The sequence below is a fragment of the Cylas formicarius genome, unplaced genomic scaffold, assembly GCF_029955315.1.
Source record: "Cylas formicarius isolate icCylForm1 unplaced genomic scaffold, icCylForm1.1 PGA_scaffold_10__41_contigs__length_53128322, whole genome shotgun sequence".
NCBI classification, from domain to species: Eukaryota; Metazoa; Arthropoda; class Insecta; order Coleoptera; family Brentidae; genus Cylas; species Cylas formicarius.
In genome coordinates, this window is record NW_026844214.1 from 23,574,472 (window position 1) to 23,588,683 (window position 14,212).

The 14,212-nt window shown below is 31.1% G+C and overlaps 1 protein-coding gene across 1 annotated transcript in view; it reads right to left on the reverse strand.

Moving 5' to 3' along the window:
• Positions 1-1,912, reverse strand: part of LOC132695748 (sodium-dependent noradrenaline transporter-like) — a 50,288-nt gene extending 48,376 nt beyond the window's left edge. The window contains exon 1 of the mRNA XM_060660230.1: positions 1,696-1,912. Within this exon, the coding sequence (XP_060516213.1) occupies positions 1,696-1,912 (217 nt within the window). The remainder of the gene's footprint in view (positions 1-1,695) is intronic.
• Positions 1,913-14,212: the final 12,300 nt, after the last annotated feature.

Genomic DNA, 14,212 nt, shown 5'->3' on the forward strand with positions numbered 1-14,212 from the left:
AATACACTCAAAGGGCACCAAACTACCACGTAGCTGACATTAGTATGTTGGGAATTGCCTAGTAGTTTTAAAAATTAAGTATTATCAAACCAACCAAAACTATCAATTTTTGAAAATTAAAACAATTTTATTAATTATTGACGTAGTAAAATGTGTATTGAAATATTTGAATAAGTATTTTTCTAGATTCTTAACGCATCGATTTCTTCTGGGCACTGGGGTAAGATGCGTTTAAGTAACCAAGCCAATTCCATTGCAATATACATTTAACAAGCTTGAAATAACTAAAATGGTGGATTATCAAGAAACTTTGACAGGCATCAGAAAACGACATGCTAGATTCTTGGAGTTTGATCAGATAAAAACAAAAATTATTTGCGTTGTTATATCTGTCAAAAAAGATGTGTTATTCATTTTCTAAATAGTTTTCCACATTTCACTGTTTAAATTAATTTAAATTAGTTCATCTCCAACAATCCATCAATCAAATCAAATGTAATGCTTAATAGGAAAATAAATGATAATAATAAATATCTGACAACAGCTAAGCACCTCACGTACTTGGTGTAGGTACTACGAATTAATTGTATAAAAAAGTAATAAACATATATAATAACATTTTATTTTGATTCAGACAATTAGGCATCAATATCAATATGTAATATTTCCCAATATTTAACTTTTTTTTCGAGCGTTAAGTTTCTTTATTCAAATTTTTTAATTGGTTTTTGAGCTCTTAGGTGGCTATCTAATAACATAAAAAGCTCATGTCGTTGTATTTACTCTTTATTCAGAAAATTATTTTGTTTGCGAATATGACAGAGAATTCCACCTGGTGGTAAGCTAAGCAACCACAATCGCGTAACTCATGGCAAAAATTGATAGCCTAGGAAAAATCCCTTTTAACGACTACAAGTTTATTAAAATGCTCTAAGTCGTTTTGGAGATGTGGACATTTATTTAAAGGAATAGTGAGACACTGCCACCTCCTTCCTTGTAAATCAAAAATCAGCAAAGATTTGAATTTGTCTCTGGTTTAAAATAGTAACTGTAACTATGACTAACATTGTAAATTTTTGTAAAAACCGAATTTTAAAATTTAAGATAATAAGTAAGCCCCCAGGAGGCTTTTACAGAAATTCGAAAATAATTTACAGTGGATATAACAAAGGCAATCAGTCGGAAAAATGGATGGACATAAAATTAAATTTATATCAAAAATGGAAAGAGTTGAATTATACAATTTTGAACATGTATCCAACAATTTCCGAAGAAATCAAAAATTACTTAATACACAGGGTGTGCTATTTAAAATAAGAAAGTTGTTGCTTGTCCACATTTTGTATATATAACAATGTAATATTTTGAAAGTATAAGTGGATCCAAATAACTTTCGTCTCTAGTTTTTTTTACGCATTCAGAGGTAAGGTGTCATCCCATAATAAACACACTGGAGGTACGTTTATATTTTGTCTGTTTTTGCGATTATTTTTTTATTATCATTTTCGTCGCTTCGGACGTAATCTACCTAAAATTGAAAATCAGGGGGCAAAGGTCCAAAATTATTGCGAGTACAAGAAGAAAAAATCGCGAAGTTAATTTTTCATTCAAACCATCAAGTAATCTTGTTACTAATTACGGGGTAACGGAATTACTACTTAAACGTCTAACGATGTTCGTAGTAACGTTACTTACGCGTTGTTCTGTTCCTGAAGAAAATTTCGGAAAAGCTTCTCGACGATCTGGGCCTCACGGAGCTGGAATATTTAACGTCGTCCGTCGACTTTCTCCGTTCGGCCTTTTCTTCCTGCTTCAAGCTGTTTTGAATCGTTTTGATTTTGTAGGAAGGACACTGTTCGATGTTCATTTTCTGCAGCGATTTCAGCGGCAGGTTGTCGCATATGTGTGACATTATTCCTGAATGCTACATTAGTGGAACACGGGTCGGAAAGTTGCGATTCGTGAAATATTTAGTGGACGGGTGCTTTCCCTAATTTCCAATTATCTTCTGAAAGTTTCATTAGCCAAATAGAGGCGTAATGGATTACGGTTATAGGGGCGGTTACGCGCCGTAACTGACGGTATAATGGAGACATATTGAAAAACCTCGTCGGAAGTAATTATCCACAAAACTGATAACTGCGATAAAATATCTTAATGGTTCGAAAATCGGCAGTTCTAATTAAGAATTTTGCATAAACAAATCTGAACAATGTGTTTAAAGTCTTACTGAAATTATTTATTTATTTTGTACAGAAACTTTACAGATATTTTAGAACCTAATTAAAGATTCAACAGCAACATAACAGATTAAAATAAAATGAAACTAAGGTCCTCACCAATGAATAAATAAATAATGCCCTAATTTAAAATAGTTACAACAATTTAGGCTACAGAGTGTTTAGAGGTGGTGATATGCGTATTGAATACGCTTTTCAATAAAACCTCCAGGAAACAAACCCAGATCTTTTTGCAGCGATATTTTGTTATAACACTTCACGGCATTGTTACTGAAAGGCCCCATAAAAAAAGTTGTTTCATGACGGGGGACGCGATACAAACCACCATGTTGGTTGAGTTTATATGGAAAACAGCTCAGAGCCATATTATATCCTTGAGTTAGATTTAGCCCGTCCAATTCGAGTCTAAAGGCACCGTAATAAATAACCGCAAATGTTCAGATCAAAATGTAGATAATAGAGCAGAAGTAAGAGGCAATAGAGATTTGAACATTTTACTGCTCGTGGAGGAAAACAAAATGATTAGTACGATTATTAATAAACATCAAAGCACAGTGTTGTACACATTAAAAAAACATAAACATTTTTCCTATAATTACGAAAAGCAAGAGCTCCGGCCAAGCGATGAAGAAAGAAAAGTAGCATTTTGTTTTGACATGATGAAAAAAACAAATAATGATAGGGATTAAAAAAATATATTTGTTTCACTGATGAATCCACATTCACACTCAACAACGAACTAAATGTTCAGAACTGTCGGTTTGGAGGTAAGACAAAGAATATTGTTTTGTTCATACTGGAAACTAATATCCTCAAAAAATAAATGTTATGGTGGGAATTTGCTGACATGATATTATTGGACTCTTTTATTTGAACTACCTCATGGTAGAAACCTATTGGGACTTATTACAAAATTAAATTGAACCCGCACTAGAAGAAGTTGTTATTCGCGAAGATGTGAAGATCTGATATCAGATGGATGATTGTCCCGCCCATATTTGTATTTGAGAAATACTTTTAATAAGAATATTATTGGCCCAAGGCGCCGAATCCTTTGGCCACTCAGGACACCTGACCTCTCGCCGAACGACTTCCTTCTTTGGGCTCACTTGAAAAGTGTTTTCTTCATTTCAGACACTGCTCTAAGACTGCTTCCTGCACAGTACCACTTAGTTATGGTTACTTTTTCTTCAATTGAATACAGCATATTTACCTTTAATTAAAAAATTTTTTGGCCACCTAAAAATTTACATTGGATTTCCTATGTTCCGATCAGCAATATATCTCATAGTATATGAGATTAAAAGACTCTTGCACAATAACCGACTTGAAACATTATAAGACTGTCACAAAGCTAAATTTTTATATCTTTACTTACAATTTCTTCTTACAAATATTGTGATTTAAATGCATAACATGATTTTTGCAATATTTTATTAACATGATTATTAAACTGCAAACTACATTCAATAAAAAGAATCAATTTTTTACATGACTGTATGACTTATAATTTCTTTGTGCAACCAAAATTGTCTCCACCCTATCAATCATAAAAGATAATTAATAATTAATTATTAATAAGAATATTAACATGGAATGGAAATAATGTATGGTATAATGTGTTTCGGTAAACCATTAGAATTAAAAAACGATGAAGTGTAAACAAAGCATGAACTGAAGTTTCGAAAATATGCTTGTCTAATTGCAAAGAGACTCTGAGTTACAGGTGCTTACTATCTACTATGTAAAAAAGAAACACAGACAATAAGACCTTGGGACCTGATAACATAGCTTGTCAACATGTCAATTATTAGCTACTAGTTCATAAACTTATCAAATTATCCTTGCGTAACCAGAACAATATCGAACGGACTAAAAATGTCCTCCAAGCTGAATCCCAGCTTACCCAAAGTAACAGTGTAGATGGTGTTAACACTTTCAACCATTACAAACTCACCGATTATCGTGCAGGAAGAATTCATTCTTCTAGGACGCAAGCTATCCTATACAACATCATCCTGGAGAAAATTAGAAGTTATCGACTGGTTAAACAAGATTATTGAATTTGAAGGCAATTCAATTGTGCTTGACGCAACTTTTTGTTCAATTTTTTATATATATGCTCTTCAAAATCCATTATTTTCTTTATTAGTGATCACCTTCATGGAAGAAACGGTTTCAAAACAATCATGATACAAATATATTTTATATATATTTTTCCATGGACTCCTAAAAAAACTCTGAGATTTGAAAACCATAAAATTAGGACGTATTACGTTACAAATGGATGTCGCATTAAAATTCGGCGTTTTCATGAATAGAAATTTTCAGCGCAGTCGTTAGAACACCCAGAAACAAAGAAAGCTCGCTTCTTCTTTGTCCATTGTTTTCCTATGGAGCCATTAAATTACAATTGATCCATATTTGTACGCTAATATTTTTAATTTTTTTCTAAAGAGATGATGAGGGATGAATAATTGTTATTTCGAAATGGAATGTCGTTATCAAGTAACACTTACGTTGTAAGATCTTTCGTTTTTTTCACGAAATTTATTGAAATATAGCTGCAGCTTTAGCACAAGCTATTTTCTTTTTTGTGCATTTTGATCAGACATTTTATGTAATTTAATGAGAAGACTCTCATTTGCTACGTATAACATGTTGTGAAACAGAGAGTTTTTGATGGTCTCTCCATGACTACGCGAAATTGAACTAGACGGAAAGGACATGAGCATAAACTTTCACCAATCAGTCTAAGCAAAAATTAATGATAAAATTGCATTATTTAGTGTATTAAAGAATTTGCGTCAGGAATGCCTTTCACCATTGTCGTTTGACATCCCCGTCGAAAAGATATTGCAACTTGGTTTGGTTAATGGAGTTACGAAAATTAGATTCTACGGAAATGACACAGTATTTCTAACCAATATGCTAGATGACCTAACAATCAAAACGACGATAATTAATACACATACTGGATGCACAGACCACAATAAAGGGCAAAGGAGTAGAACAGGTAAATAAGTTCAGATACCTTGGTAGTGTCATTAACGACTAATGGGGCTGTTATTACCAAATATTGCTATAGACAAACAGTTTCTAAACTTGAAAATATACTCCATCAATATCTTCGCTTACGACTAATCAAGGTCGGTCTTAGAAAATACAAAAAAAAATTGAAAATATAACAAAACTAGAAATCGCGGAGAATTCATTCGACGTTTCGGAAAGTGTCAAGTTTTTGGGCGTTTTCGTTGATGCAAATTTGGACTGGACATTTCATATAAATCACTTACTAAACAAACTAAATTCAATATGTTGTGGAATTAGAGCTCTTGGCAAGTATTTAGATAATAAAACCTTAAAACTTCGAATCTGTACTTAAATATGGAATAATATTCTGGGGGCGCCACAGTAGAATACAAGATATATTTGTGTCACAGAAAAGAACAATTAGAGTTTTAATGAAAATGGACAGAATTCAATCTTGTCGAAATGGCTTTAGAGAGATGAGAATTCTGACGGTGTACGCATTGTACATCTTTGAATGTCTAATGTTTTTATGTAGAAATTTAAACCGTTTTCACCATTTAAGAAATAGTTATAGAGAAACCAGGGCGGACAGTTTTAACTACCCGATACACCGCCTTCAAATTACTGAAACAGGAACGGAATATATGTGTGTTATGCTTTACAATAAGTGACCACTGTATATTAAACGGATTGAGAGTCAACGTTTGTTCAAGACGAAAATTAAACAATTGTTAATCCAGTTAAAATGTAGAATATGTAATAGGCTAGTTAATTTATTTGTGACAGACTTATGTTTGACGTCATATCACTTTGTTATAATATGTAAAAAATTTAAAATAAATATTATTATTATTATTATTATTATTATTATTATTATTATTATTATTATTATTATTACTATATATAATTTCATTCACCAAACAGGTGTCAAATAAGCAAGTTCTGAGAATAGCGAATCAGGATAGGCAGCTTATACAAAATATAAAAATGACAAAAAATGTCATATTTTGGACCTACTCTGCGAAGTGTATGCACGTATGCTATATAAGTGCCTGAAAGCTGCATTTATGGCTTTGGAATATCAGAGAAACTGGTGCGATATACGAGAAGTGACCGCATTATTCCGTCAGAAAGAACATAACACCCTTAAATTCAGTTAAATAATGAACCCCAGCGTGCAAGATGCATACAGGATCAGAACAAGAAGAAGCAGAAGAAGAATCATATCTAATGAATTAGAGTTACTAAAAAAAATAATTCATGCATGAATAAGACAACTTAGTTCTTGTTCTCTAAATTTTGCTGCTGTACATATTAATCCAACTTAGAAACATCCAAGTATGGAGAAATATGAAGCTGTCGACTAGCCGTAGATAAGTCGCAGACACGAATTTTATGCAGGGTGGTCCGTTTATTATCGTAAGGCATCTTGTCTCAGAATCTGTTAAAATTATCATCATTAAATTATTTCAATATAACGGCAAAACATGGCAGAGAAAGAAAAACAATCGAACACTAAAGAAATGGTATCGATCTATTTACTGTCGTTATAAATATTATAAAATATGCCTGGTAATTAAATTTTTGTTCAAAAGTTTTTAATTTGCTTAATGTTTATAGATTTAACAATATTTTTTCAAAAATATTTATACATTTGCTGAAGCATATCCAGATGGTCAAAAACTAAGGAAATTAAAACTGGAAACTAAAAGAAAATACAAAACTGAGAATTAATTAATAAATCGCAGCAAAAATAAATAGTACAATCGAGCAGAATCTAGTAGCACACCTGCAATCAAAATTTAAAAATCCCGTTGCGGAAAACAGGCATGAAATATTTTTGGTTTCTTTTTATGTTAATAACGGGGCTATCGGCAATATGATGTACAAGTCTATTATCGGCCAGCAGTTGGCAGCAAAATGGCCTGACACGTTTTAAAACTAATTTTCTCGGCGCCCTATTTTCCACACGTCATTTAATTCGCAAAACTCGTTAGTTTTATTCGGCGTATCCCCGGAAAACAAGTCCACGGAAAAATCATGAAAATGTGCTCCCCGTCGGACCAATAACAAGCGTACATTTTATCGGATACAATGTAAATGTCTCGTTTACTATCTCTTTCTAAAGACGCCAAGTTTAAATAATGTAGCAATGAAATGTTAACAAGAGCTGAACACAAAATGGAGAATATGTATAAAAAACTATCTACCAAAAATAAAAAAGTCGTAAAAAAGGGCGGCCATCATTCGGAAAGACGCAAAAATTAAAAATGAATGATACAGGAGTAATGCTTAATCGAAGCACCCGCGATATTTCGAGCACCCTATAAGGTTTTATATAGTCCTGAATAACAATTCGTTGTCACTTTATTCTTAAAGAATTCCTTAATAGCCCTTCTCGATATTTAATATCAAAAATTAGTACCAGGTGCCATGACTTCAGTTTGTAATAAGAAATATAAGGTCTTAATGCGTTTTTCAGAGATCTATTCAACAAAAGAAAATTAAAATCCAATTTACAACGACATACAGCCTTAAGCGGGGCGCAAACGATATTTCAAACACCCCTTTATTGAAACATTATTTGGGTCTAAGGACTCCTGACTAAGAATTGGACAGCACTTTAAGCTGATGCAATAAGCAAAACAGGGTTTTAGTGCCTTTGTCAGAGATCTATAAAACAAACAGAATCAAAATCGAACCCTAAAAAAAGATTTTATTAGGGTGTACAGTATTTAAGCTGGACACACTGTATATATAATATTACACGATCCCAAAGGAAATATTTCTTGTTTACTCGATATAATAATTGGAAATTCAATTTTGAATGTTACATACAATTTTGTGTGTCAGGTGAGAATCATCAATTTTAAATGAGGTGCTATAAATTAAATGCTATAGAATAAATCCAATATACAAACTCCTATCAAAAATTCAGCTAAACTGACGGCTATGTTAAAAGTTGAATGCACCATATCATCATATCAATAGGTAGGACCAGTAAATTCTTAAATTGAATAAAATCTAGAATTAAGATATAAATATTGCCGGTTGAGCATACTTGAAAATGTAGCCACCAAAAATTTTCCAAAACATTTTCGATTTTCCCCGACCATCACAACCATCAATCTCCCAGCATTTCTAAAATGCATTAATTCGATATTTGGTTGGTTTTCCACTAAACAGTTATTTACATTTTTAATTTCATATACTAGCTCAGGCGAAATAACGAAGCAATTGGTTTATATAATATTCCATGCTCTCGAAGAAAATATTTCTAGTTTGTTCAATACAATAATTGAAGTTTTCATATTCTTCATTTTTCGAAGAATTGTTTTTTTGTTTAATGTAGTAATTTAATAATCATTATTCAAAAGCTTTCTACACAACGGTCGTTGAAATGTGCAGCAGCAAGTACTGGATATTATACTTATTGTCTCTGACGAAAAGTACTTAATTAAGTTTCTCGAGTCGGTAAATCTTGGAAATGTTAAAAGTCTTGCCACATTTCTAAGCTAGAGTTTTAATTCAGTTAGCAAACCTTTAATTTGTTTCGTAGAAACTCGCTCTTTTCGTAATATAAAAGTATCAGATTTTTGCAAGTTTTATCATCGATCACATAATTTTCAAAATCATGAAGTTTAGTTTTATTATTCGATATGAAAATTCAATATCTAGGGTTACCGGTTCTTTACAACTATTGAGTTCATTATAATTTTAAGTAAACATAAAAAATAAGGAAAAATTCGGTTCAAAATCAGATATCTGGAAACAACTAATTGAAGAGAAGATGACAAATTAAATAATTAAATTAAATTGAATTCTTGTTCATTTTGAAAGTTACAGGTAATAGTAGAAAAAGTTTTATAAGAAATATTTAATTAGGTGATTTATTTTTAAAATTCACTTTTCACCTTTCCTCCAAAGAATCTTTATTAGCGCGAAAATTTTTAAAAAAAATCGGTGTAAGTTCAATAGATGGTAGATATAAAAAAACTACAACTTTGAGTGAAAGTAGAATGATAGATAGCAAAAATAATATAATATTAAATCGAAAATAGGTAGAGATGTGTAACGGAAATGAAAACCATCTAGTATTAAATTTGTGGTATTTTTGACAAATTAGCGAAACAATCCTTTTATTCTTACGAAGGCTGTCAGAATTCAGTTTCAGATATAATAATAATGGAAAAAAAACGTTTTCTAGAAATTAATTGGAAAATGTTTGAGGTTCAAAAATTTTAACTAACTAAATTAAAGATTTTCATTAGTTGCCATCGTTCAGGTGCATTTAGAACACCCACCGATTGAAAAAAATATGTCAGGCCATACTACAAAAAGTTTTATAAAGATTATCTAATTGGGTAATTTGATTTCTAAAAGATGGAAAGATGGCAGAGAACAAATTCCTAACCAACCTTTATTAAGGCAAAAAATTTTGGAAACGTGAAAAAAAAATCAAATCGGAAAGAGATAAAGAAAATCACATAATATTAATTTTGTGCGAGTTATGATTACTTAGGTAGATAAACTAAAATAATTTAATCTGAAATAATTTATTTTTATGAAGCTCCAATTATGAAATAAAAAAAAAAGGTAATTAGAAAAGCTTTGACTTATTTAGTAAAGTATTGAAGTAACTAATCAGATAATGTTTACGGTTTAAAATTTTTAAATAAGCAACTTAAATGGATAAATTAAATTAGTAATGGGCAAGTAATAAATGACAATAGTTGCCGTCATCCATGACGTAAAAGAGAACATTTTAAAATGACAAGAAGATTGAGGCAAACACGAAATGTACAAAAAAACTTCCGAATAAGGACAAAGTAAAAAACCGCTTTAAAGTTTTAAGAAATACTCTGAGCCTGTAGTAGATACTACAACTTTTAGTGAAAGTAGAATGTTAGGCAAAAACAATCAAGAGAAATATTAATTAAATAGCCTGGTATTAAATTTGTGGCAGTTGGGAAATATCCTTTTATTTTACGAAGCTGTCATTCTCAAATCTGTTTTGGATAGAATTATGAACACATTTTTGTAAAATTAACATTCAAAAACCAAGACGACTCATTTTCCTCTTATTTTGACGTAACTAATTAGAAAATGTTTACGGTTCAAAAATTTTAACAAACTAACTACAAATGACCATGGATGTCCACAACATTTATAATGTTTTACAACTTTTTGCGCACAACCAGAAGTTAGAAATGAGAAAAAACCTAATTACAATTGCTTGTTATTTTGCAATAATCATGCGAACATTACACCGTCAGTTACGTTACCGTTTAACAAAATCCCAAGCATAGAACTTTAGGATTACCGATTTCCAGACGCTCCACTTTTCGAAAACGACACACAAGCGATTAGTTTTAAAGAAGTTTTAGTTGACTTTAAACTTTGCAAAAAATTGTACATAAGCGACCGTTTTGCATGAGGTGCTGTCGACAACGGACTAAATGGTCGACAGGGATGCGTCGCGATGCTCCCAGAAGTAGATGACGACGGAAGGATAACCGTCGATGGAACGTCGATTAGTGATACGCGACGAAGAGCGCTTAAGATCATCGAACACGTTCGTTGTCAAAAAAATCCGCGCTTTCGAATTAATTTAATGGTGGGGAGGGGAAATGCACGTTGGGGAGGAAGGGGGTGAAAAATAAACGCGGTTAATGAGTTTGGCCGCGGGCTTCATGTAGAGAGGAGATGGAATAAACATTGAAAGAATATTGGATATACGCGTTTCGTTATTAACCGTAGTTATTTTAAGTAATATACCAGTTACATTTTATTATGCGTTGAGACACATTCTCGAATTTCAAATCTAAATTTTTGAACATTTTATGTCATGAGGCATTAGTAAACCTACGAAAGGGCTGAAAGATCACCCAGAATAAAAAATTGGTTTTATTTTAACAAGGCAAATGTTTAAGAAATCTGAAATCAGTCAGAATTTCCGATAAACAAGAATATAATTTCTGAAACATAAGTCAGAATTACTAAGTTAATTATTCTGACTCAAAAATTACAACTTATTTTCCAAAAATGCTAACTTTTTTTCAAGAATTTCTGACTTATTTTCCAAGAATACTGATTTTATTTTTGCGGAAATTCCTATTAATTCCCAAGAAAATTGCCTTTATTAACTAACTTATTAATTAACTTTTTTGGGTTACAACATGTTTATTTTTATTAAAATGAGACTGTGTTATGATATTTTTACTCTCGGTTATAACGGGAATCGCAATAAAAAGAGAGCATCTTAGATTAAAAAAAAACGGTATAAAAAAAGTTTGAAAAAGGGTTAACGAAAGGATACCACAAAGTAACGTATAGCCAAAACTCCATAGTAGTAATTTGTATGACAAAAAAAATACTTACTATCTGTCTCCCTGTAAATTAAATTTGCCTCACAAAATCGATGTTGGCTGCATTAGTTGTATAATTGTAAATTCAAAATATTTGCCGATTTTATAACGTCAAAAAATAGCAGTATCTAGAATATTCTAGAATATTATTTCAGAAAAGATTTAAACAATATTTCTAATTTGTTAAAAAAAAAACTTATTTGCAATTTACTTTTCTTTTCTAAAATAGATAATACACAATGTATCTCTATTATATCTATTTTAAATTTTGTTATCTATACTTATACCTATTTGTAAATCTGTAATCATTTTCCAAACGTCTAAAGTTGAAGTTTAGACTTAAAAAGAAGAGAGTTGAAAGAGTTGAAAAATGAATACAAATTTGGTCAGTTAACATTAACACATAAATGTAACAAAGACTAAAAACACTAAATTGCTTAATATTGATTATTTCAAAGAATCAATACTGATCTTTGTCTAATATATATTTAAATATATGATCTTTTATAATTTTCTGAGATAACAAAAAAAAGTTTTTAAACAGAATTTGCAACTTTTAAAATAGTTTATTTGCCTATACTCAAAGACTACCACACTAAACTACTTAGGTAGTCCGCAGAAGGTTTTGTTTTTGTTCTTCGAAATAGTTATTTGCTAGTGCCGGAACGTACTACAAATTAATTGCTATCATTGTTAATAATTTGTTTTTTTAAATAAGAACATTCAATACAAAAACAGATATGTATATACTTTTTACTTTTTTTAATGTTTATTTGTAAACAGTTTCACCTACTCAACAATCAAAAATATTCTTCAAATAGAGATGACGACAACAACAACAATTTTGGGTACTAAAACAGAGTTTCAGACGCTTGACAGCCGAATAGTATTAAAAAACATTTCTACAATGGCATCTTCAAAAAAATGATAAATATTAACCCATATAAACCCACAACATTATTAAATCAGTCAATAGTAGAATAATATGCTACGCTTTAGTCACGAGAGGAACCAGTGTTTCAAGAAATTTATTTGTCATCAGTAGTGACCGTTTTGCGAAAAAATCGCACTTGAAAAAGCTGAGTTCATTAATGTGGGTAAGCTGAGAAGACGGCAGCGACCTGTATCAACAAGCAAAACTAATCAAAAATACCTAAATATTTAGCTTTGTGCCATTATGTTGACCAATTAGATATAATAGAGAAAAATAGAAACGTTATGTACACTTTAGCACAGTATCTTGACGTTTTACAACCTATTTTTATCAGAACATTTTGCTCAAGTTTTGAAATGTCTATCAACTATGAAAATTACGAGATAAACAGCTGAGACAACCTCTATATGGAGGTATATGTTGAGGTATATTTTAGAAATCGCTTAATAACAGGACGATCTGCAAGCCAAATGGCGGAGTTGTGAAGATATAAGTTCAAATATGAGGTATGAAGGAAAAAATACTGTGAATATGAAATTTAAAATTAACGAAATAAATAAAACCTCATAATAAAAGAAAGTTTTTGGACCAGAAAAATTCAACATATCAAACTTACGTCTCACCCAGTAAAAAAATTAAGAAAGAGGATTAAGTAATTCAGTAATTTTTTTTTAAATCTATCGTCAATAAATTGCGGACATGAATATAAAAATTTGCACTTGTTGCTTTTATATGGTGAAATATCAAACAATTGGTATTTTGGTTGTCCTGAATTACAACAATTTTTACACTTTACAGAACTGTTCATTTTATTTTGGGGAAAGTGCACCGAAAATATTCATTTTTTATCTGTATTTGAAGTTATCGTTGTAAATGGAATCTAACCAAAAATTTTTATGTGAACAACCACAAACAGTGAGTAAAAAGTTTGAAGAGGAAAAGGGCATGTGGCACGGGAAAGCAATTCCTTATGATAGTTGTTTAACACGACTTGTTCCAGGCCAAGGTTTATCTTTTTTTTTTCAGATCGAAATGTCTGGAGTGGTATGATATAGTGAACTAGAAAATATTTTTAAAATGGCTAAAAAACAAAACTTAAACCAACTTTGGATTCTCCGTCAATATTGTCATTCGACAACGCAACGTATCATTCAAGAGTTTTAAATAAACAACCTATTATTTGTTGACACAAAAATAATATTTATGAATCGCTCGAATAATAGAATCTAATTCCAATGACAGAATCCATTAAAATAATAAAAATAAAGGAAAAAGATTACCTTAAATCCAAGCAAGTTTAACCAGTCTCTCGTTGAAGCATATGCACGAGTACTAGAACAAATCGGTGGAACATTCAGAATTAGCAAGGGACTGGTGGATCGAGAATGAGTACTGGATGTCGAAGTAGCACCGATAATCATTGTTACATTCGGCTACAAAATAGAACACTAGGACTTCTCAGATTTTAAACGAACCCCAACTCTTTAATATTGTCAGTGATTTTAGATAGTTGTTAAAATAAATTCAATGGTTTAATATTGTTACTAATAGAATACAAATCAGTTTATTGTTAGCGTAATAATCTACATGTTTTTTTTTGTAATTTTTTAACACGATACGATAATATAATTTTTGCA